At 41.6% G+C, this 24,750-nt stretch overlaps 1 protein-coding gene across 1 annotated transcript; it reads right to left on the reverse strand.

The window, feature by feature from the left end:
• Window positions 1-10,964: 10,964 nt before the first annotated feature.
• On the reverse strand, window positions 10,965-15,876 carry LOC126389649 (dynein axonemal light chain 4). The gene is made up of 4 exons (XM_050043352.1): window positions 15,794-15,876; window positions 15,217-15,296; window positions 13,573-13,656; window positions 10,965-12,038 (listed from the first exon to the last, which is right to left on the reverse strand). Exons 2-4 carry the CDS (start codon window positions 15,286-15,288, stop codon window positions 11,874-11,876), a joined length of 321 nt encoding a protein of 106 aa, XP_049899309.1. The 5' UTR covers window positions 15,289-15,296; window positions 15,794-15,876; the 3' UTR covers window positions 10,965-11,873.
• Between the last annotated feature and the right edge of the window lie 8,874 nt (window positions 15,877-24,750).

The raw sequence follows: 24,750 nt of genomic DNA on the forward strand, positions 1-24,750 counted from the left end.
AGAAACAACGGTCGTTGGCGAAGAAGTTGTCGGATAAAGAAAGGGACAGAACCTGGATTAACATTGGTCTTGCATTTCCAAGGTGGAGAGCACTGCAAGAGCTAAACAGGCTAAAATTTGACTCGGAGCTAGCTCTTCTTCTCCTGGACAGGTAACAGTTAAGTAACAACATAAAGTCAAATGTCTGTTTTAATTAGTGTTACAGTAACGTTAGGCACATGTCGCTATGTTGATTCGATTAAATTTAATGTTGCAATCGTAGCATGGGTTAATGTCTGGAGCTTGAGTTATTAGCGGCTCGGTCCCAGCAATGGGTCAGGCGTTACGGTTGTGTTAGGTGAGTAGCCCGGCAGCCCAGCTAACATTTGCAATTAGCATTGTAAAATGTAGCCCGGGCTCGCGGGCTGCCTGCCAGGCTAGAACATCGCTCTCACAGAGAAGAGTCGGAACGTTAGCATTAGCTCCCAGTATTAGCACTAGCCGGGATCCGGCGATGGCTCTAGCCGAGTTGGCTGCCACCGGCTACTGGAGTAACTGACAGCTATGGAGCACTTCTACCAGCTCCTCTAGTCACTGAGCCTCGCCTCCATCTCAGCAAATATATTACATTAATTACAGGTACCATCATCATTGAAGTAGGCAGGGGAATAGCTAAACACAGCAGAGACCGAGAGTGAGTGAAAGACATCGCTAACTGCTAAACTAAGTTTAGACGAGGCGAGTGGGGGGGTGGGTGTGGAGAGCAGAGGTAGAGGAAGGAGTGGCTCATGACACACTTTGTTTTGGTCTACAGGCAGTGCACAACAGCAAACCTAGCGGTGAAACGATTTCACTTTTTGCCCCTTTAAGTTTGTAAAGTCGTTACTTGTAGTGCCGCCACTGCCCAACACTTTATCCAACATATTATAGGCAAAGATAAATTTGTCTATTCTTAAAACACACACAACATTAATTGTAGGTTAACTCACAAAACTTTTGTGTAGCATCTGTCTTTAACTTAGGTTGAACTAGTTAGCTAACATTTTTGTACTATTAAAATACATTGCCCAATTAGTTTTATTAATATTCCAAGTGTACAAACATTCTTGTCTTTGTCTTTTCGAGCAAGACACTTTGACACATCGTCCACCTAAGAAACCACCAGTGAAAGAGCACAGAGTGAAGCTAATGCCCCTCACCATGCTGCTGACTTAAGCAGCTACAGACAAGAAAAAAAAATAAAAGACACAAAAATAATCAGAATTATCTCAAATGCAATTAAATTTCATACAATATATGTAGTCAGGAGCTCCTACTCTGTCTCTCTTTGAGCTAAGGGGTCCTTGGCCTGAAAAACCCTGATCTTGAGGATGTGTATTTTGTTTGGAGGTCTTATTGTATGATTCACGTTATTTTCACATTCATCAAACCACTCAGTAACCCCCTGTGCCCTGAATGGAATCATCCAGATTCATGGTTTTGCTTCAATCTGTTGCCTTTGTCTGTTTGCCCTCAGGGCCACAGCCACCATTGATGACAAACAAGGAATCTGTAGTTAAAATCATAAAAGTGATGGTAACTCCAATATTAAGTGCCTCTCACAAAATCCAAGGATGCCTTAAATGAAGGAAACAAAAAGTCCACCCTGAGCTTTTCTTGGTGCAGAGAGCTTTGTCACTGTAAGTCATTTTGCTGCGTTTGCATTGTGCTGATCGAGGAGCTGTGACTTTAAATTGAAATTAGTGTGTGCTTGAACTTGTTGGCCCTCGTGCTTATTTAATTGTTGTTGCATCCTTGCTCAGCATCGTGGCTCGTGGAGGTCTTTTATATTTTATGGTTTTCAAGGTTGTCAGCACAATTTAGAATTAAAGTGTACATATTTTGCGGCCCCTCTGAGTCATTTTTCAAAAAGAGGCTTTTTTTTTACTTTCTTACTTTAGTTGACAAATTTTATGGGTGAAGCAAAAAGTTCTCAAGGATATCTTCAGCCTTCGGCGATGTGACGAGAGAAATCAATCAGAAGACAGGTTGCAAACAGCACCACAACTGTCATCTTCACATCTTTCCCTCCAATGTTTTGATTTATTTTTCTTACTTCAACTCACCTACCAGCCCTCTGGGCCTTTTGTCTCTTTCTTGCTAAGTATCTCTCTCTTTGCCTATGCACACTCTCTGTCTCTATCCCTCACTGATTTATTATAAACAAGCTGTTTCAAGCTTTATCTTCACACCACTCATCTTTCATCCCCCTCTGCCTCTTTACTCTCGCATCATTTCACCACCCTCCTCCATTTCCCCAAAACTTATGACCCCCTTTTATCTCAGTCTGGATGTGAGCTAATGAAACACACAGCCACTGATGGTCAAAGCGGGAGCTGCCTCCTGCACACGCTTGCAAAAGGACACACAAGCACACTCATATTAATATTGGATTGTTTCTCATTTCTCAATAAAAAAAGCCCACGAGCGATGTTCAGATGAAAAATTTATCCCCACTCTCTTTTGCTGTCCTCTGTCGCTCTCCGTCTCTAACTGCTGCCTCCTCGCTCCACTCCTCCTCTGCATCTTTGAGTGACTGTTGCAATCTGTGAAATTTCAATCTCTAAACTCTCAAAAAACCCATTTTCTCTCTATCGCCAAGTCTCTTTTTTCAGTACCAACTATTGAATTGTGTGAGTTGTCAGTCACTGCATTTTCAACCCCCAACAGATCCGTCTATGCCTTCTATGTCTTTCTCAATCACACACACACACACACACACACACACACACACACACACACACACACACACACAGGGAGGCTCCAACCTTCCACCCATCATTGCAGGTGGTACAGAGGTTGCTAAGATACAGCACTGAGCTTTTCCAACACAGAGATGCTTGGAATGAGGACACAGTGTGACGGCACAAAACTATCTTTGAACTTCAACATCTACAGCTAACGTGCTAATAAAAGGTATTTTCACATTAATAAAAGTCTACTTTTCTATTTCCTGTGGCTGTAACACACTGTTGCAGTCCCGGCAGCTTGCTTCCACAGTTATATTTTTTATATTTCTGTTCATCTAAAAACAGTTGTGTGTCCCAGAGTTTCCCTACATGAAGGTAAAAAGGCAGTATTCTGAGAGCTTTCTCCTCTCTGCCAGTGATTAAATTTCGGTGAGGAGTATTGTTAAATTATTTAATTATTCGTTATGCAATGGAGTTTTTGTGGGGTCCTGAAAAAAGTCTATTTTAATGGCACTGGGTCTAAAAAATATGGGTTCTGCTCTTGGAACTTTATTGTGCGTACTAACTCTAAACCAACTTTGAACTATAAAATGTAAACTGCACTTCGGGTCCAAAACTTCACAAAAAAATAACAACAGAGGACATGACTTCTGCTTTCTCAGTGGGAGCTAAATCCCTACCAGCTGCAGCAACTTTGGGTTTTAGAATAAGAAGAAAAGAAGAACTTAAAGCTGCAGTAAACAATAATTTCATTTGGACATTAGATCAAATGACCATGAAAAGGGTGGCACGGTGCTGCAGTGGTTAGCACTGTCGCCTCGCAGCAAGAGGGTTCCTGTTCCGAGCCCAGGGTGGGGGAGCCCCTCAGCTGCATGTTCTCCTCGTGTCAGTGTGGGTTTTCTCCGGGTCATAAGTAAGTGAACATAGAGATTCATGATACGACACGTTAAGTCACACTGTCACAATAATATTTTTCTCTTATTCAAACATATCAGGTTCAAAGTCTGTTGAAACATAATTCCAGCTGGCTGGCACACATGGAGGGAGATGGAACCATAGATTTATAGATTAGATTAGAAAGCTTTATTAATCCCAATAGGGAAACTGGTTTGCCACCAGGTCAAACCATACAGCCAACAAACAGCACAAACATGACACACAACAGATAATACAGGAGACCATCAAAGCGTGATTAAGAGCCACTGAGACATGATGAAGGCCAATCAAGACATGATCAATAACATAATAGCATGATGATGCATAAATAAACAAACGAATACATAAAAACCCGCAGCGGGACAGTTAACAGTGTTCATTAAAATATCTGACTGCTGCAGGAACAAAAGACCTTCTCAGTCGTTCAGTTGAGCACCGAGGCATAACCAGTCGCTCACTGAAAGAGCTAGTGAGTTCTTTAAAAACACTGTGGAGTGGGTGGCCTTCAAAGAGCAGAACCATTTTGACTTTTGACCTCATTCTCTTCTCCACAGTGACCTCGAGTGAGTCTGGGGTAAGACCGATAACAGCCAGCTCTCTTGACCAACTTGTTGATCCTATTTTTGTCATCCACAGATATGCTGGCCCCCCAGCAAAGTACAGCATAAAAGAGAACAGTAGCCAAGATACCGTGATAAAAGACATTTAAGAGTTTGGTGCTGAGGTCAAAGGATCTAAGTTTTCGCAAAAAGAAAAGTCTAGACTGAGCTTTCTTGATTAGGACATCAGTGTTGTCTTTCCAGTTGAGTTTACTGTCCAAATGGATACCAAGGTACTTATAAGACCCGACAATTTCAATCTCCTGACCATTAATTGTCACTGGAAGGACCTCCTCTCTTTTCTTTCTAAAATCAATCATTAACTCCTTAGTCTTCCCTACGTTTAACTTTAAGAAGTTAGAGTCAAACCTACTGTAGATACTGGACATCAAGATGGCGCTAATTCAGTCCAATGAAGTTGCTCACCTGGCAAATACTCTAAAGAAAGTTTACAGCTTCCTGGTTTGCTTCCACAGTATGTGGCTGAACATGCACGTGTTACCACTTGGCTGACAGACTTTACGTTGTGATGATGTCACACTGTTTTAAATGGCTTTTCTCAGCTTGAGGAAATAATAAAACCCTCAGGGCGCCCAGTAGCTCAGTGGGTAGAGCAGGCACCCATGTATAAAGGCAGTGTCCTTGCCACGGTCATGGCTTGCCTCTGGCTCGTGGCCCTTTGCTGCATGTCGTTCCCCATCTCTCCCCCTTTCAAGCTACCGTCTGTGTTGTCATCAAAGGCAAAAAAAAACCCTCCATGGACCATAAAGTCATAACAGAAGGAGTCATAATTGACCTTGTTTGCGGTTCAGCAGTTTTACAGACATGTTTGGGTTTTTTTACAGTGGTGGCCTACAGAGAATTGCTTTTCTGGGCTGCAAGGGATTTTTTGCTGTAATACCGCGAGTGGCCACTGGGAAAAATCGGAAGCAAGGCTGAGCGGCTTTCCTGAGAGGCGGGGAACACCCTGGACAGGTAGCGAGGCTATCACAGGGCTGACACATAGAGTCAGACAACCATTCTGCTCATATTCATACCTATGAGTAATTTAGAGTCACCAGTCACCAACCTAAACTGCATGTCTTTGGACTGTGAGAGGAAGCCAGAGAATGCTGAAGTAGGGAGTACATGCAAACTTCACACAGAAGGGATCCCGGGAGCGGGAGCTTGGAATATTAGATTGTGAAATTCCATCAGTTTTCCAGATTTTCCATGAACATGGGAACCCTGTGCATTGGCTCACTCTCTCTGATCTAATTAACTCTATTTCAAGCTGCAGCAGGCAGCAAAAAAGCTCTAATGATCCGCTGTACGCTACCAGCTCAGCACCCACCGGCAGACAGACAAAGTTAGCGACAAGCTGGTGCACATGGTGGAGCATTTAGCAGCTGAAGAACAAGGTAGTTGAGTTGATCAGACAGAAACATTACCCCGAATTAATGTTAATGTTGACCCGAGTCTGCTGGGTATGACAGCAGCTGTTTGCTGACACATCCTCCCCAAGCACTTATGAAATAATACTACTTCAATGTTGTGTTTAAAGCTTGCTAACAAGTACAGTGTTTGTTCCTGTCACTTTCTAGTTTACAAGTTGACAAAGGAGCAAATGCAGCACTGCTTAACAGAATATCCAGTAAAAATGTGCCCTGTGTTTGATTCATACATAATCTCTGAGTAGATGCAACACCACGGCAATAACCTCTTAACACCAGCGGGAGAAAACAGTAGCAGCTCGCCCATGTGTGAATAAGGAGACGCGAGCGTGACATTTAAAATCTTCCTCTTGTGGTACTGTGTCCCCAACTTCACTAAAAGTTCCTGCGAGCCTCTTGCTTGGATAATGAGCCTTCTTTTGTGCCCTGGGGAGAGAAATTCAGTGTTGAGACAGAGCAAGCTAGCGGAGCCTTCAGTGTGACTCTGTGGCTCTTTGTATGAATATTTAACAACGTGGAGGAGACACAGGGAGAGGGAGGAGATATATAAAGAGCGTCTGATGTGAATAATGAATGAGATGCATCGCAGGGTGGAGCCATGTTTACTGACACAAGACCCATCGGATTAATCTGAGGGTTGTTAGAATAATTGCAGAATGTGCAGGCTCCTCCACATAAAATAGGCCAACCAGGTGAATCCGGGCGCAAGTTATCAGCGTATTATACTGGCACAAATCCAGATGTAGTCCTGTCAAATCCATTTTGATCATAGATGTTCATAGATAGAGAAATGCCTGTTGCTCTAAAACCTTGACTGTTTCACGATATCAAAAATGGCATGAATGGATTCGTGTTGTTGACAGGGACTTCCTTGCCAGAACATCTGCTGAGGACGGAAATCGCATTCGTCAGTGTTGAAGACATTGTGTTTAAAGGCCGTGCCATTTTAGCTGTTTACTCGTGACATTGCAAAGCTGGAAAAGCTTTCTCTAACTTTCAAAGACAGTCAGATAAAGCTCTCAAAGAATAATAACTTGTGGTGACAAATCATTGAGTTGCTGCTCTGGTAAATTCTTTGAGTTGTTTTTCAGACAGAGACACACTAAAACAGGATGCACTGAAATAAAGATACTAAAAAGATAAACTCTTCTGATGAGCAACTTATCAGAACAGAAAAGTACAAGTGATGAACAGCTCTGATCCTTGGGGCTCAGCAGAGGGGAGAGTTTCTGATGACGTGGCTACATCAAGGACCTTAAAGGGACAGTTCACTCCAAATTCAAAAATACATAGTCCTCCTCTTACCTGTAGTGCAATTGATCAATCTAGATTGTTTCGGTGTGACTTGCAGAGTGTTGGAGATATCGGCCGTGGAGATGTCTGCCTTCTCTCCAATATAATGGAACTAGATGGCACTCGGTTTGTGGTGCTCGTAGCGGCAAAAAAAAAAAAACATTTAAAAAAACTCAACTGCAATGTCTCTTTCCAGAAATCATGACCTGGTTACTCCTTGTTGTGAGCAGTTTCATGTAGGAACTATTTTCATTTTAAAGAACTACACCTGCCTACAATATCACTGCACAAGCTCGTGCTTTGACAGTGCTAATGCTAACAGTGCTAACAGTGTTAATGGCGTCCTTTTTGGCCGAGCTGTAACATTAGGGACTGTTCTTTACTTATCAAAGGAGGGGGGTGGCTTGGTTGTGACTTTGTTTTTTTGTTTGTTTGTTTGTTTGTTTGTTTTTACCATCACCGAAGCCACAAATATTGACTCCCCCTCCACCACAAATTAGTTATTTGGTTTTTCATGCATGTTGGTTAGTTCATGTAAACAGTTTATTTTTAGCCAATGAGATGTAAACATCTGTGATTTTGATTAAATATCACTATTCTTTTGTTTTGTCTTCTGACAGAAGCGTTTGTCGCACATGATGTATCCAAGGTGAGGCTAACTTGTCTCAAGACGGTCTAAACCCTGCACACATTCCCTTGTGAACAATCCAGCGCTTGGTGAATTCTGCTTCACAAAGATTGGAAGAGCCGACATCAAAGGATCAAAAAGCGACATCGCAATGAACGCTTGGCCGCCATAAGCCAGTTATCCCCGTGGTAACTTTCCCTAACTTTTGTGACACCTCCTGCTTACCCAAAAAGGCAGAAGGATCGATCCCATGATAACTTCTGTTTTTACAGTTTCTGGGTATGACAAATGGTATGATTTGGGTGATTTTTAAAGATAACATGGCAAAAAGTCTTCCGTAAAATGAAAAAAATATAACCGTTTAAATTTGTATGCCACTCTCCTTAGCTGAAATAAAAAACACAAGTCCCTCCTCAGTGCTTAAAAAATATTTGACATGCCTCCCCTTTTTTGTACCATCCCCTCAACCTCGTAAATAACAGTCACTAAGCTAGCTCAGGGGTGCTAGCTACCTACAACATGCTCACGACAAGTTCTGTGGATTTTCTTGAGTAAACAGATCATGATTTCTGGATGGAGACTGTTGAGTTTTTCAAATGTATTTTTGGCACTTTGAGCACCACAAGCTGAGTGACATTTAGTTCCATTGTATTGGAGAGAAGGCAGATGCTCTATGACCGATATCTCCAACACTTGACAACTCACACCAAAACAATCTAGACTAATAAATAACACTACAGGTAAGAAGAATAGATATCTATATTTGATTTGTGGTGAACTGTCCCCTCATTAACTAGAGGATTATGATCTACTGTTAAAGCTCTGAGATTGGTCAAACTTACATTTCAAGTAGTTTCGGGACTCAGACCAAAAAACTCTACAGAGGGAGATGCTGCTCGTTATGTTTCAAACATCCACAGGCACCAGTCAGATTCACAGATACAGTATAACTAATAGACAGAATATATTCATGTAAAATACCTTTTTTTAATGTGGATATCTTAATGTGGGGCTTAACCTTCATCTGACGAACAAGCAAAGATCATGTCACTGACTATTTCTGCACAGAAAGTTTTGTGACAAACTAAAAGTGTTGGCAACAAGAGTGTGAAAAGAGAAGAACTGGTGAGAGAGCGGGTTGACATGAGTCACCGAATCTGTGAAGCCAGGGTGCAGTGTGACCGGATTTAGGGTCATGGTGTTTGGGTACACAAATACTGAGGTTTTTGTCAACAATAGCGGCCTCCCTCCCTCCACTGTCAGGTCGAAATGTCCTCTGCACTGGTGCAACAGGGACACTTCATTACATCACATAATAGATATTTATCTGCAGGTGCCACATCTTTTTTCACAAATCTGCAGTGCCAATATTAAGAACTGAGCTGTGAACTATTCTGTTAAAAATAAGCTCTAAATATACCATCTCTGCACGATTTAAAACAGAGTCATTTTCTCCTGATTAGCTGCATATCAGCGGTTTTCACTGTTACATTTCTATCAGTTAGTCTATTGCTGAGGCTTAACGACAGTGTTACATGACTTTATAGCTATTAAATGTCATAACTGTGTTTATTTTAGTCCTGAGTTTAACACTGGAAACAAGATTTGTTAGAGTTTAGGATTAAAATGGCATTAGAATCAGACCTGGGGTTAAGGACAGGTTTAGGGATACAATATCCTCACATAGCCAGACCTATCTCCACAGCACTTTGTCCCAGCTGTAACAAAAGGAAAAGCGTGAGAGTAGAGTAGTACCAGGTGAGTTGATTGACACAGCTGCTGCTGGTCTCAGAAAGAGTCTCTCCTGACTGAAGTACTATTATAATATCACAGAAGCTTGTATGAAGTGGAGCCAGTCGGTACATTGGTGAGGTCAATGTCACTGGCACATGCTGCTGCCAGAGTTAAAAGATGTGGCAAATGAGCTCCCGACTGGCCACGTCACGAAACGGATCAACAGCAGGCATTAGATTCCTGTGAGACGGAGTGTGGGCTTTCCTGAGGTGTTCGTAAGTTGTTTTATTTGTTGTAGATCTTTACAACAGTTCACCGACACCACACATCAGACATGCCTTATTTCATGATCCAAATCTTTGACAGTGTGCAAGTTGTTAGCTCAGAGGTTGTCGTTGTTTCCTGTAGCAAAGGGGTTTGGAAACGGTAACACGCAGAAGCAAGGGAGAGAATAGCAGTTTTATAGTCACAGTCTTCATCCTGTGAGTCAAGCTGTGTCCAATGAGTTTACACATTTTTATATGTAGCCTATAAATGCTGCAAATAGTTAAGTGATAATCACAGACTTGTCCTTTTGTTATCTAATAGCTGGGTATTAAGTTTAACGACTCAAAAAGGAATAAAGGCGATTTCACAGGCTCATATTTTGTTTAAATCCATCTGTGAGTCTCACATGTCGTTGACTAATTGTAATTGTACGTGGGTGCAAATGGTCCTTCAACTCCTTTGGCACCAAACTATTGAGTCACTTACTTAGTATATATTACCTCTCATTATTTCTCCATCTCGCTGTGATCTAATCTTTAATTTGCTGATTTTACACATCATGAATTGCCTCAGAAATGTTTAATGTGCCAGAGGTTATTTTGATATTTTGCTTACCATGTCTTCTCCCACGCAGCCCTGCAGAAGGGTGTGCCAAGACTATTTTTTCACTGCTGTGTTGATGCATTTAAAATGTACTGCGAGAACTGGAGCACGTCTCACTGAAACCACCGAGCAGAAACTAGCTGAGCGTAATTGTGCTTGTTGGTTTCAATGAGGAACTCTACAAAGACAGAAAGCAAAACTAGGAGTTTGAGAAACTTTCCCCCCAAAATGTGTCAATTTGCTTTAGAGGAAAATAGCATTTAAATTGTGAGGCGACATCTTCTCGACACAACTCTCTCCAGTGTCTCAGGGAAAACCTGCCTAATGCAGTCTGACAGGTCCCTGACACGCCATCATTTATCTTTTTCCTTATGAAAATAAACCCTTGTCAGATACTTTTTGGAGGCATCTTTGTTAGTCTCCTCCTCTGTTTACGTCTCATTCAAAAGCAGCTGCTGGCATCTTATTCCTCCGTGTGAAGCACATAACTTTTCTCTTTTCTAACACTGCAATCTACTGATGCGTGAGAGAAATGTGTTGTTTGACTCTCAGCATTACTGGTGCAGTCACTATTGTCTGTATGACTGAATAATTGTACCATTCCTACCCATTCTGAGTTGCTCTCTCTTGCCTCTGCAGCTTTATTTTTCCTGCCATGATCATAAAAAATTAATTTGTTTATGATACATTTAACCTAAAATGAATGTCTGTAACTCTTCAACCACTGGCGAATGTTGTGAGAAACAAAAGGCGACAGTTTAAGTTCCTATTTCACCACATTTCCGAGTTTATTGTACAATCAGGTCAATTCACACAAAATGGTCCATTGCGTTGGATCATTAAAACTGGCATCAACATGAAAACAATCACATTGCTAATATCACCCAGCTGAGTGATATCATCAGGGATTATTACAAACACCTTTACAGGGAGAAAAGGTGGATCGGGTTTAGTGTTGCTCGGCTCGGGAGATTCAGAGCCTTCAGTTGTAAGAAGATGACACTGGTCTTTAAAAAGAAGTTCTTCAAGTCGCATCAAAATATGTACACATAAAAAATATTACAAATTTTATTGAAAGACTAGTGCGGTTGGAGAGGAAGAGATAGAGAAAGTTAAAGATGGTGTGGACAGTTTGTCTGTTGTAGAAACTGCTGAGGAAGGTGACGATGAAATGCTATATCAAAAAACGATGTGTGTGTCCCGCACACACAAACATATAAACTCACTCACGCACACACGCGCTCCCTGAAGAGGAATGAGGATAAAGGACTTTGGAGACCCTGGCTGGCTGTAGTTTGTAAAAGTTGAACTTACTAGCACGTGCACGCTCACAAATGTTCAGAACCATGGATACAGCTTCAGAGAAGGATGGAGGGTTGGAAAAAAAAAAAAAGAAAATGAAAAGTGACAGACAAGGCAGAAAGCTATTTTTACGCCTTTCAGCCAAAGTGACTGCCGCACTCAAGATTCCCTTTCAACTGTTTTCCCTGCCAACTACATTTCGAAAGTGGACGAGATCTCCAAATGACGGTTTATTATCTGCCACAGTGGCTGGTAGTGTGGACAAACTGACCTGCCGCAACACAAATGTAACCAGCGTCTGGCTGGTAGCTGGTGTTCAGTCCCAGCCCAGTGACCATGTCAGAGGGGGAGGAGGGACGGTGAGGAGGTGCTACGAACACTTCCACACGCACACGGCCAGACTCCCTCCGAAGAACATGTAGAGCAGGTTCTTTACTTCGTGCGTGACCTCAAAGCCGAAGCCCTCACCGATCACCACGTGCCACGAGCTGCCGAATTTCTTGTCCATGGACTCTTTGATCATCTTCGCTGCACTCTGGAAAACAGAGCAAGAAACAAAAGATCAAAAAATCAATATAAATCAATGAATAATATAAACTTAATACAGGGAATTACATCTTATACTCTCAAGCCCAGGTCAGACCAAAGATTTGCGACGAGACGAAACCATTGCTGAGACAAGTTGCAGTGAGTGAACTGGCCAGTCTGAGCTCGACTCAAGCTGGCTGATGGTGTCACCTGCAACTCAGCTGGTCAAATCGCCGGCAGCTGGTTTTAGAACGTAAAGCATGTCACTTGTTTCTACAGCGATCAGCTTGTAGTGAAGTCTGCTGGTCATGTCAAAATGGCTGCAGACGATGCGTTCTCTTGCTGTGACAGGTAGCCCAAACCCCACCAAGCCCTGTCTCCATCCTCACTGTCTGCCGGTGTCGGACAGTGGGTCACTGCTGCCACTCGCTGTATGTACTTATGCCCCACACACACACACACACATTCTCATTGACTAATTAATTGGTCATTAATATTATTGTGGCGTATTTATTATGAATACAGTCCATTTCATCACTACTACAAATGCAACTGTAGCCAATATCTCACTATCCTCATTCATATTTCCAGAAGGTACAAGTTATAGTCAGACACAAAATCAGCCTGAAAAGCTGGAAATAAGAACAGAAGTACAGAGAGTTGTTGCATAGAGATGATACACCGTCTAATCTAGTTGCATTGGTGTGAACCGGCAGGTTTTTAGAACATTTTAGAACAGGGCGCTGCAAGTAGTGGCTTCTTTTAACTGGTCTCGTCATGAATCTTTGGTCTGAAGTGGACATTGAAGTCGAGATGAAATGGAAAAAGCCTCTCTAACCCTTTTAGATCACGCCCTCTGTCATATTTTACACATATTCAACAATATATACCAAGAGAATACATTTCTTCACATCCTTAAATCAAAAAGCTTCACCAATAATATCATGACATCCCCCTCAATCAATCAATCTGCAACTTTTCACCACATAGAGCAAAGATTAGTTATGAGTCTGCTCGGTAGCAACAGCATGTCTTCAGCTGTTCACCACCACAAACCCTGTTCAGTTTTCCCAAAATATTACGGTTAATGACCCTCTGGCTTGAATTAATTCACTTTGAGGAAAGTGCTAACTGTGAAACTCCAGATTATGCCCAAGGCATTTTAAAGTGGACTGCTTCAGCTACTACACGGAGCATAGGATGGGCTCCATCTCTCTCCAGAGGGATACTGCTATCCAGTCGGTGTACATTTTTATATTTTTTTTATATTTTTATATTTAACCTTTATTTAACCAGGCAAGCTGGGTCTTTCTATGTCTGATATAATACGGCCACTTTTCCACATCAAATCAAATTCCTCCCAACATTATATGGCGCTAATCAAGGCCATGGAATTATATGTCCCGCCTGCCTGTCCTGTTCCACAATAAATACAGATACAATACATCCATTAAGTGAAGTATGTGATTAAATTACCTCACAGAAGCTATTAGCTATAGAAACAGCATGGTAAGTATTCATTCCTGACAATATACACTTACCTCATTGTTGGTGGCAAACTTTTCGCAGGCTGTAACACAAAGCTCCATTGTCTCAACCCTCATTTCCTCTGGCATGTCTGTATGCTACAGAAAAAAACAAATGTTAAGTGTCTGCACTTTCCCGTCTGAATCTGTCTGTTCTCTGACATACAATATGTGAGTGATCTACAGACAAACAAGTATCAAACATTCTGACTTAAGATATTTCTTTGTCTAAAAGAACAGTATAAAGGCAAAAAAGTTTTCTGTATGCTGCAATCACAAGTGTGAAGTGTAACAAACATAAGCTGCGTTGCGTCACTTGATAACTGCAGCATGCAATGCACCATACAGACTAGGGCCTGATATTAAGTGTCATATCACGTACGTGTCATACAGTGGCTTAATGTTCTCCTTCAGGAAGCAAATGTGATTAACTGCTGCCCTTCTGATGCATGTTGATGCTGGGAAACAGGACAGTGGCGTGTCTTGACCAGTTGGCGTGAGTCACCACATGACAATGCTTGTCATGACAGCGTAGGTGTGTGTCACCATTAAGATGGGTCTTTCATCTTGACTGTCTACAGAACTGCTTGTAGGATGGTCAAATGCTGTAGCCTCAGTAACCACCTGCCCCGACAGCTTTCCAATATCACAATTTCTGTACCTTCTGAAAGCAACAATTAGCCTGACCGTTTTCATTCTTCGCCAAACGATTTAAATCACTTTTCATGTCAAGGGCTGATTACAACACTAAATGCTTTCCAAAGACGGCAGTCTAAAAACGCACGCCGTCATCACCATATTTAAATTGTTTCACATCTCCTTCCCTCTTTAAGACAAGCACCTTTTCACTCCGGCAACACTCCGAACGAGCAAGTTTTGTTTGAGCATAACGCAACCCTCATGACAAAGTGTAAAAAAAATGGTATGTGATTATCAGCGTGGTTTAAAGACCTACGCTGTCATCCAAAGCATGATGTGACTAACCAAATGTGCAGCAGACACAATAGTGGAAAGAGTAGCAAAGGTGCTTACAGTCACACACTTCTGCTTGGTTTTGCTGGTGTTCAAGTACATAATACCTAATGTTGGATCCATTTAAGCCAGAGATTTTTATGTTGTGTGTCATCTGTTGTCTGTATAATATGTACACTTTTAAATACCACACTGGGTCAGTCTTCTGAATCGGCATACAGTATGTGTGTTTTGTTGTTTGTTTACAGGAGAGGGAGAAGTCAATGGTAAAATAAAATAAGCTTCTATGGATCTTAAATCTTAATATGTGAGGATACATTCAAAGAATCACTTGTGTGTCTGTCTGTGATCAAACCCATAGCTTTAACTATGATCAATCTCATGAATTTAAACTACAGATTAGTCACGATTGCATTTGCACATGAACTTGTATGTGTTTCAGTGACTAAGTCGACGCACAATGTCGCACTATGTGTCACTGTGAAGTTTTCTTACATCTCCAAACAGCCCAACAGTTACGTGACACAGACACTTTTACTTGCCCAAACACATACAAGTTCATGTGCAAATGCAATAGTCAACATCAAAATCACATTTTGATGTTGTCACTGCAGCATGGGTCACCCTCAGCAGCATTTAGGATGTTCTTGTCTTGTACCCAGAGGCACTGTCCTGCTTCTTTCTTACCCTGATGAGAGGGAAGCTGTGCAGTCTCTTGTAGTCGGCCTCCTCTTTCTTCCCCTCGCCAGTCCCAGCCATTCCGACTCCTGCATAAAGGACATTATGTACATGTTAAAACAACAAGCCTGCCAGTTAGAAGGGGTGACAGAAAAGCATAAACACCGACAGTCCAGTATTACAGAGCTGTAGCTGAGAACACTCTGTAACATGACCCAGCTGGGGACGAGGTGAACTTGCTAAAACCACTTAGCCACTGCTAGCTAGCAACAACAAGTATGTCAGCATAGTTTACACCAAGATAGACGGTTTGTCCGTTAGTTGGTATCAATAGATAATGGTTTGCTTGTAAAACGGGACCCGGGTTGCTCAACTTAGTAACCGTAACGAGCGTAACAGTTTTTACTAGCTAGCTAATTAGCTTAGCATGTTTGATAGCAAACAGCTGATGCTACCGGCTGATGTTTTCTACCCCGGAAAATTTAAACCCCCCCGTCGGAATATTACGAGTTACAGTGTGTTGTCGACAGTAACTAAATACAGAGCGACATAAAGGTGAATGAATAACTAGGTTTGAGTTACTTACGAGGCGTTTCTCCACAGAAAACTTCTGCTGTTTGACTCCCAGTTCGGTTGTTAAGGAGACATTTTAAACAACGGATGTCCGTGTAGGGGAAGCCCCGCCTACTACAGCCAAGCTTCATTGCTATTGGCTCAGAGTCTGTCAATCAACTGAGAGTCAACACAGTAGCTGAAGGCTGCCCCACATCTATCTATCTATCTATCTATCTATCTATCTATCTATCATTAATGCATTAGTAACAACAAAGATGGCGACAAAAGTACTCTTACTTTTATCATATTATTATATCATTAGATTATTGTATTGTTATATTATGTATATATTGCTGTTGATCGAGGTGAAGCTGGTTTTAACTGCTTCTAATATAATTCTAATCTACAATAATGCAGCAGATTTTATAATGATTTGTGTATAAAATCTTTAGTCTGTGTAGTTTTTGTACCTTCACATTTTAAATTAGCTACATGTAGGCTTCATATCTCCATTACTGTCAGAAATATAAATCTAGACATGCTCTATACACTTTATATAGACATGTATACATACACTCACCAGACACTTTTTAAGGTACACCCTGCTAGTACCAGGTTGGACCCCTTTTGTTTTCAGAACTGCCTTAATTCTTGGTGGCTCAGATTCAACAAGGAAACATCCCTCAGAGATTCTGGTCCATATTGCCATGATAGCATCACACAGTTGCTGCAGATTTGTCAGCTTTACTGTACATCCATGATGTGAATCTCCCGTTCCAAGGTGCTCTATTGGATTGAGATCTGGTGACTGTGGAGGCCATTGGAGTACAGTGAACTCATTGTCATGTTCAAGAAACCAGTTTGAGATTATTTGAGCTTTGTGACATGGTGTGTTATCCTGCTGGAAGTAGCCATCAGAAGATGGGTACAGTGGTGGCAAAACAACTATTTAATGAACAGTTTAAAGAAAAAGTCTTCACACATCGACTGTCTTTCTTGAGTTTTAATAAGAATTCATGAATGGAGTCACTCACATATACAACCGCATGAACAGTCAGTCAGTGAGTGAGTGCCTAGCAAGTCCTCTAGCCCTGCTATCTTTATAGTTCCCATAACACATGCACATCAACAGTCAAAATATGTGGCGCCTTGACATTCCTAAGACACAACATCTCTTGAGACTAACAAGGACACTTGGTGTCTGAGCTTCCCTGGCTCGTAACCTTGGTGTCTCTCACTGCTGTCACAGTAGGGTTAAATGAGCAACACACATCATACATCATAGCAATACCAAATACCAGAATTTTCCATCACAGTACACTGTGGTCATAAAGGGATGGACATGGTCAGCAACAATACTCAGGTAGGCTGTGGTGTTTAAACCATGATCAACTGGTCCTAAGGGGTCAAAAGTGTGCCAAGAAAGTATCCCCCACACCATGTCACCACCATCACCAGCCTGAATCGTTGATACAAGGCCGTGTGAATTGTAGCCTCAGTTTCCTGTTGTTAGCTGACAGGAGTGGCACCTGGTGTGGTCTTCTGCTACTGTAGCCCATCTGCTTCAAGCTTCAATGTGTTGTTCGTTCAGAGATGGTCTTCTGCAGACCTTGGTTGCAACGACTGGTTACAACATTAAGTGTTCATTGCAGTGCTCTTTTAACTCTGCTGTTAACAGTTTACATCAAGTTTGACTTGTATGTATTTACAAAATCGTCATGCTTGTTATAATGTAAATAATAGATAGTTATATGTCAGGATTGTTGCCCTTGCTTTTAGTTGGATGTCTATTTTTATCTTTCATGGAAACTGTTCTTAAACTGTGTGCAAATGCATCAAGAGCAACTTAAAGGTCCAGTGTGTAAGATTTAGGAGGATTTGGTGGCATCAAGCGGTGAGAATTGCAGATTGCAGCCAGCTAAAACTTCTCCTGGTTAGAATTCCTTCAGTGTTTATTGTTTAAGAAGTTTTTACCGGGAACCAAATTATCTGCTGAGGTCTCATCCCGTCCAAAGCAAACAAACCTTGTGATAAAAACAACAAATAAAGCAGTTTCTCCAATGCTGTTTGGCATGTCAAAGATGGGTTGCTATCCTAGCACCTGCTAATGAATGCTCACCATTTTCTCTGATAACTTAAAATCCAGATGCTCAGACGGTTTTGACCTGGAGCCGAATTATCCACAGAGGTCTCTTCCTCTCAAAAAAAACAAAAACGGACCCGGTGATTTAAACTGGCAAAAACACAGAAAAAACATTTTAACAAATCAGTGTTTTTCCGACACTGCTCACTGCGAAGGGGCTTCCACAGTGGCTGATGTGCAAATGTCAAAATGTGAATGACCCTATCTAGAGTCAGTTTTTGGTTTGTCCATTCTGGGTTACTGTAGAAACATGGTGGTGCAACATGGCAATCTCCATCGACAAGTACCCGCTCCCTATGTAGATGCAAACGGCTCATTCTAAGGTAACAAAAACAAGGCAATTCTTATTTTCAGGTGATTATACACAAAAGAAAACATACTTATTATATTATTTCACATTCTGCTAATATATCCGCCTAAATCTGATACACTGAACATTTAAAACCGGAGTAAAATTACTCATTAACCTGATTTTGGCAATGTATAAATTGCATATATTTTGGATTTGCACTTTTTAACGTTAAAGTTATTGCTGTCAGGTTAAATCTGCACTTTTTATATTTGCACTCATCCCACTTTTTACTGCAACTGCAGCAGAGCAATTTCCCTCAGGATAAATACAGCTTTATCTTATCTCTTATCTTGTATGAGTAGACAAGTGCCAATATTTGTCTCAAATGTTTGTCTCAGAATCGTAGTGGATAGAAGTAAAAAGTAGGACGAAAATGAAGTCAAGTGAAGTGAAAATATGTCCTAATTGTATCTATACAGTACTTGAGTAAATGTACTCAGTTTCTTTCCACCAACGTTTGTCTGTGGGTTCTAAAATTACACCACCATCCATCAAGCTGTGTGTGAGTAAAACCTTTTTTCTATCCTTTGTAATCAGCCATCTTACTGCATCTGACCCACATTCAGCTGGAAACATCTGGGTAGAATCCCCAGGTGGAGAGTTTTGACCCAGAATAGTCAGCCTGCTCTACACACACACACACACCCACACACCCGCATAATAATCCACAAAGCCTTGAAATGGATTCTCTGTGTGAGAGTTGTGTCTGTTAACCTGAGTTGTGCATTTTGCCTCACAAGCCTGCTGGAATAACCCAGTTTGAAATATCACCATGAGCATCAGGATTCATTTGGTTTCTGAAAGAATGGCTCTCCACTGGATTACAGTGGATTATCAGTCCTTGGACAGGCAGACAAACAACTACCAGATGACAGTCTTTCTCTCTTCTGTCCTCTTTATGCAGCCAAGGGAATCTTTTTGTTATTTCATTTTTTAATGGTATACATAAAGAGATATAGATCTATCTGCTGTTTTTTTCTTTTTAAGAATGGCTCTTATCTGTTATTATTAATGACCTCTGTTGAAATGGGAGCCCAGTAGCTGTTATGATTTAACCCCTAGTACTACTGAGATGTCCTTGTCTTGTCCGTGTCTAGTATATTCTTTGTATTCTTTTAAAAACATTTTTGATCAATTGAACCAAAGATGTTGCAGTTATTGGGTTTATGCCTTAATGTGCCAGTGTGTAAGATTCATAGTGGCATCTCGTAGTGAGGATGGCAGATTGCAACCAGCTGAGTCGTCTCCTGGTTAGAATCAGGCTGTTCTCATGCACTGATCATACATTTTCCTATGAAAAATAACGCACCAAAATCGGTACGTAGCCCACATAATGATGAGCCAGTAATTCATGCATAATGCACTTATTTTGGAAAGCTGTGATCATGTGACAAATGCAGTAATGGGAGTAAAGAAGGAAGCGGAAGCGGTCCCAGGCAGTGCCTGTAAGGAGGCAGGTTGGGATGTTGAATGGGTCACAAAATACAGGACTTTCACCAGGAGACCAGTGTTTCGGAATTGTGTGAACTTTGAGGTACGTTGTCACCATGTTTCTTTTCCTAAACCTAACCACAGTACCTTTACTTGCCCAAAGCCAACCTTCATAACTTACCATTAATTGCATAACTTTACATGAAGGACATGACATCATCCATGGGGTCCTAATTTGTAGGAAATCATATGAACCGTTGTATGAGGACACATTGTTGGAGTTCTTTTAGTGTTCATTGCTCACAAGGTTTTTACCAGGAGTGGAATTTCCTGCAGATTCATTCATAACCCACGCATTTTGGAAGACTGCCATTGTGTGGCTAATGCACTGATGGGAGTAAAGATGGTAGCGGTCCCAGGCAGTACCCGTAAGGAGGCAGGTTGGGGTGTTGGATGGGTCACAAAACACAGGACTTTCCCAAGGAGACCAGTGTTCCGAATTGTGTGAACTTTAAGTCATTTTGAGGTACGTCATCACCATGTTTCTTTTCCTAAACCTAACCATAATAACTTTACTTGCGTCAACCCAACCTCCATAACTTATTATTAAATACGTAACATTACGTTTAAGGACATAGGGTCGTCAATGGGGCACAAATTTGTAGGATATCATACAAACCATTGTAGAAGTATATGTTGTTGGAATTCCTTCAGTGTTCATTGCCCGGGAGGTTTTTACTGGGAGCCACATTATTTGCAGGTTCGTTCATAACCCACGCATTTTGGAAGGCTGATATCATGTGGCTAATGCATTAATGGGAGTAAAAAAGGAAGCGGTCCTGAGCAGTCCCCGTAAAGGCCCGAACATACTCGGGCGTACTATAAGCGGAGCGGACTCCGCGAGGAATGTCCGCAGTCATTCAGGCTTCCATAGTCGAGCACACTTCCACGTTGTAGTTTACTGTAAAAATGTCTGTGAAACACACTACATTACCCACAATTCTTGCGCGTCGATGTGAAAAAGACATGCCGAGCAGTCACTGGTGCGCGGTAAGGACATAGGGTCGTCAGTGGGGCACAAATTTGTAGGATATCATACAAACCATTGTAGAAGGATATGTTGTTGGAATTCCTTCAGTGTTCATTGCTCAGAAGGTTTTTACTGAGAGCCAGATTATCTGCAGAGGTCTCTTCCTCTCCAAAACAAACAGCCCAAGTGATTGAGACTGGTAGAAATACTGAATAAAACAGTTACACATTACAAATCAGTGTTTCTTCAACACTGTTTAGCATGTTGCAGACAGGCCTCTCGCCCAGTGCCTGATCATGTGTGCTCACCTTTCTTCTACTCCGAGAGCCAAGTTATCCTAAGAGGTCTCTTTCCTTCTAAAACAAACAACCTGGTGATTTAAACCAGTACAAACACCACATAAAGCAGTTTCACGTTAAAAAAAAATAAATAAATAGTGTTTTTCCATTACCGCTCATTGTGAAGGGGTAGCGCTCCCCAAGTAGATATAAACAACTCATTTTAAGGTAAAAACAAAAAACAAAAAAAACCCTTTCTTATTTTCAGGTGATTTTCCACTGAAGAGAACATATTTATATTATATTCCATTTCTGCCAATATATCCCCCTATATCCTACACACTCAGCCTTTAAGTATATGCTTTTTTACCGATTAAAACAAGAGAAATGACAGTGATTCTAACAACCTGCGCATGTGGATTTCGCTCTCATACCAAGAGGGAAACATCTTAAAATACTCTGAGAGTGAGAGAGAGGAAGCATTAAATACCCAGGTGAGACTCACAAAGAAAAGTGCCAGAGGGCAGGAAGGTATGAGCTGAAATAAGGATGTCAAAACAAAGCAGAAGGATGGAGGGAAGGAGATGGAGGTGTTTTTGACAGAAGATGCAGTGAAAAGATGCCAACTGGTGACGTGAGGTGGATGAAAGAGAGGAGGAGGAGGAGGAGGTGATGGTATAAAGACCTTGAGGAAAGTATTCATCATGAGGGGAGAATATTCTGTAAACATTTCGTGGTAAATAGGAGCCCTGAACAAAAAAACAGAAAATGCTGCTGCATATTGGTGAAGAAAATCAAGGTTGGAAGATGGACAAAAGGCTTTGGGAAAGAATCAGTTGGAGGTGAAGGACTGATCAGCAGTGAAATCACAGAATGTAGATATGGAGGATGTGTAAGAACTGCTCGACTGGAGAGGTTGCAGCATTGAAGCGACGCGTTGCAAAGGGAATAAAAAAACATTCGTAATGTGTTTCTGTAGTCACGAGGAAGACTGACACCCGCTGAGAGCGTCTGTGCGGCAGGGGATGAGAAAAAGTTGAGAAAGATTATGAAAGGGATGAAGATTTGCTGTGAAAATTAATATTTGAGTTGGTGTATTTGTGTCTCTGTGTGTGTGTGACAGAAAGTGTGGTGGTGGGTCATATCAGGATTTCCATAATATCTGCCTGCCTCCAAGAGAGGTAATTAAGGTGTATCTATAATTCAGCAGCGGAGGAAGCAGATTGTTGGGGAGGGGGAGGAAGACCCCATGTGACTCCGCTAACAAGCTGTGACAGAGTTCAGCAGAGAGAATCATAACAGCAAAATAAATATATTCACTGACTGCAACGATGACTCACCGACTGTCTGATTATCTAATTGACTGAGTGGTTGTTGACTCCCTGACTGACTTACCAGCTCATTCACCCACTGGTACATTGATTGATATTGTAATTGATGAACGGCTACAGGCAGCCAAAACCGTGCAGGGTGCATTTATCATCTCAAAGGCATTTTTTATGCATTCACCAAATTTGCTGCATCCCAATTTATTTATTCTTGTTAGCCATAAATGACTGTTTGAAATGAGTTGCTGCTGCACTACACACACACATACACACACACATTTGGGTTGTAAATGTTCTCTAAATCCTCGGGAGCTGTATCACTGATGAACAACACCAAGGCCTCACACAGCCAGACCAAATCTGTTATGCAGATTGATTTCAGAAAGTCTGGACAGCAAAATAACCCTAACATGTTTTCAACGCTTGGTTAGTGGCCCTACATATTAACATATGGCGCTCTACGTACCCTCCACCCAGCCAACATTCGTATGTGGGGCCCATGTGGGTACAAATTGGGCTGAAAAATGGGCCCTCTATGGTATTGCCCATGGGCTCCATATTGATCCCATGCCAACTGCCCACATAGGTAGGTCTACCCAAGTGGGCTCCACATCGGGTATGCTAGGGCTATCTGGGCAGCAACTGTGATGGGTCCAAAATGGGAACCTTATCTGGTGCTCACTTGGCTAACTTGGCTAAGGTTGAAAAACCACATGAAATGCAATTTTTGCAAATCATATCCAAACTTCATTTGGGGGGTTGTTTGAAATAAGATCATTGGATATCTATTAGCAGGTGCTAGGATAGCAGCCCATCTTTGACATGCCAAACAGCTCTGGAGAAACTGCTTCATTCTGTGTTTTAATCACCAGATTTGTTTGTTTTTGAGAGGAAGAGACCTCTGCAGATAATTTGGCTACTGGTAAAAACTTCTTGAACAATGAACATTGAAGTAATTCTAACCAGGAGAAGTTTCAGCTGGTTGCAATCTGCAATCCTCACCGCTTGATGCTACTACATCCCCCCTCTATGTGTCTCAGTCTAGATGATCTGGCTGCTCAAACCGGGTTTCAAAGTGTCTTTTGCGTCACTCTAAACACGACACACAATGACGTCCAATCCAGAGTGACGGACATGCTGAGTAGAATCCATGCTGCTACTAGCAGAGCGCTATGGAGGACAGCATGCTGAAACAAATGTCAGCCGGTAGGCTACTTTGGAGGGAGGCCTCTGTACATGCAAAGCATAAGGAGACAAGGACTTTGCTTTTCGTGCTTCTGCATTGGAAAGGCATGTAACCAGCATGGTTACGTATTAACTGAAGCCTTCGTTGTCACCACAGCAAAACATGCAGATAGGTTGATGTCTGGACAGACAGATCCGATCTGATTACCTCCAAATAACAGTGCTGATGGTGTGTCTTTAAGATCTGATTTGAGACGCAAGAGAAACAAATCTGATTTGCTTGCAGTCTGAATGCAGCCCACAAGTCTGCAGCCTTGGCTGTACTGAGGCACAGCAGTGCTTTCAGCTAGATGCTAACATTAGCATTCAAACATGCTGACAATGACAGTTCTAACATGGTGATGCTGAGTAGGTATAATGTTTACAATGTACGCCATCTTAGTTAAGCACATCAGCATGCTAACACTTACAATAAGCACTAAACACAAATTACACCTGAAGCTGATAGCAATGTAAGAATTAAAATTTGACAAACAGCAAAAAATCAATTAAAACAGTAGATTTTTAAAAAAATCTAGGTGGGTGTTTTGTGTATTAAGAGGTTGTTGTTTTTTTGCATTCACACATTGAGCTAAACAGCTCCATCAGGACAGTGGGGGTGCAGTTTGATCAGATTTGACTGGCAGAAACCAAACAACCCACAAACTGATTCTGATTCAAATGATGCTTAACTCTATGATTGTGGCATTGCGGATTTCCAACACAGCACACCCACTTCAAACCTGCAAGAAATACAGAAATCTGTCATTCAAAATAACTGAAACTGCTCTAACATTAGCAGGGAGTTCATGTCAGACCCCATCAATAATAATGACTGAGAAAATGGGTTTTCAGGGCCTTTAATAACTTTATTACTCAAGTTAAACCATACCAAAATGTTGCATGATCCTGAATTTAATGGTTAAACTGTTTACTTGAAGATGGCATACACAAGGGAGAGATGGTGAGTAGGTGTGAGTAAGTGAAGGCCCGAGCCTTTTATTGCCACAGGGACACGATGTGGGTAAATAAGTTGTTGATGCAGCGGAGGAGACGGTAACTTAACATTGAAAAGCCGGCTTTTGAGTGTCCTTTAAAATGTAAGTCATCTCAAGGTCAGAGTCACTTCAATGACTTTATACTGCACAAGCAATGTATTAAAGCTCCTGTTCAGAAAACATGCCCACACAGAGCAGATGGGA

Source organism: Epinephelus moara, chromosome 5, assembly GCF_006386435.1.
Source record: "Epinephelus moara isolate mb chromosome 5, YSFRI_EMoa_1.0, whole genome shotgun sequence".
In the NCBI taxonomy this organism is placed as follows: Eukaryota; Metazoa; Chordata; class Actinopteri; order Perciformes; family Serranidae; genus Epinephelus; species Epinephelus moara.

Excerpts from the sequence above, each read along its gene's own strand:
- LOC126389649 (XM_050043352.1), bottom strand. The coding sequence starts at position 15,288 with ATGGCTGGGACTGGCGAGGGGAAGAAAGAGGAGGCCGACTACAAGAGA. Across the intron at positions 13,657-15,216 it reads ACAGCTTCCCTCTCATCAGG|CATACAGACATGCCAGAGGA; the intron begins GTAAGAAAGAAG and ends TTTTTTCTGTAG. Across the intron at positions 12,039-13,572 it reads AGTTTGCCACCAACAATGAG|AGTGCAGCGAAGATGATCAA; the intron begins GTAAGTGTATAT and ends TCTGTTTTCCAG.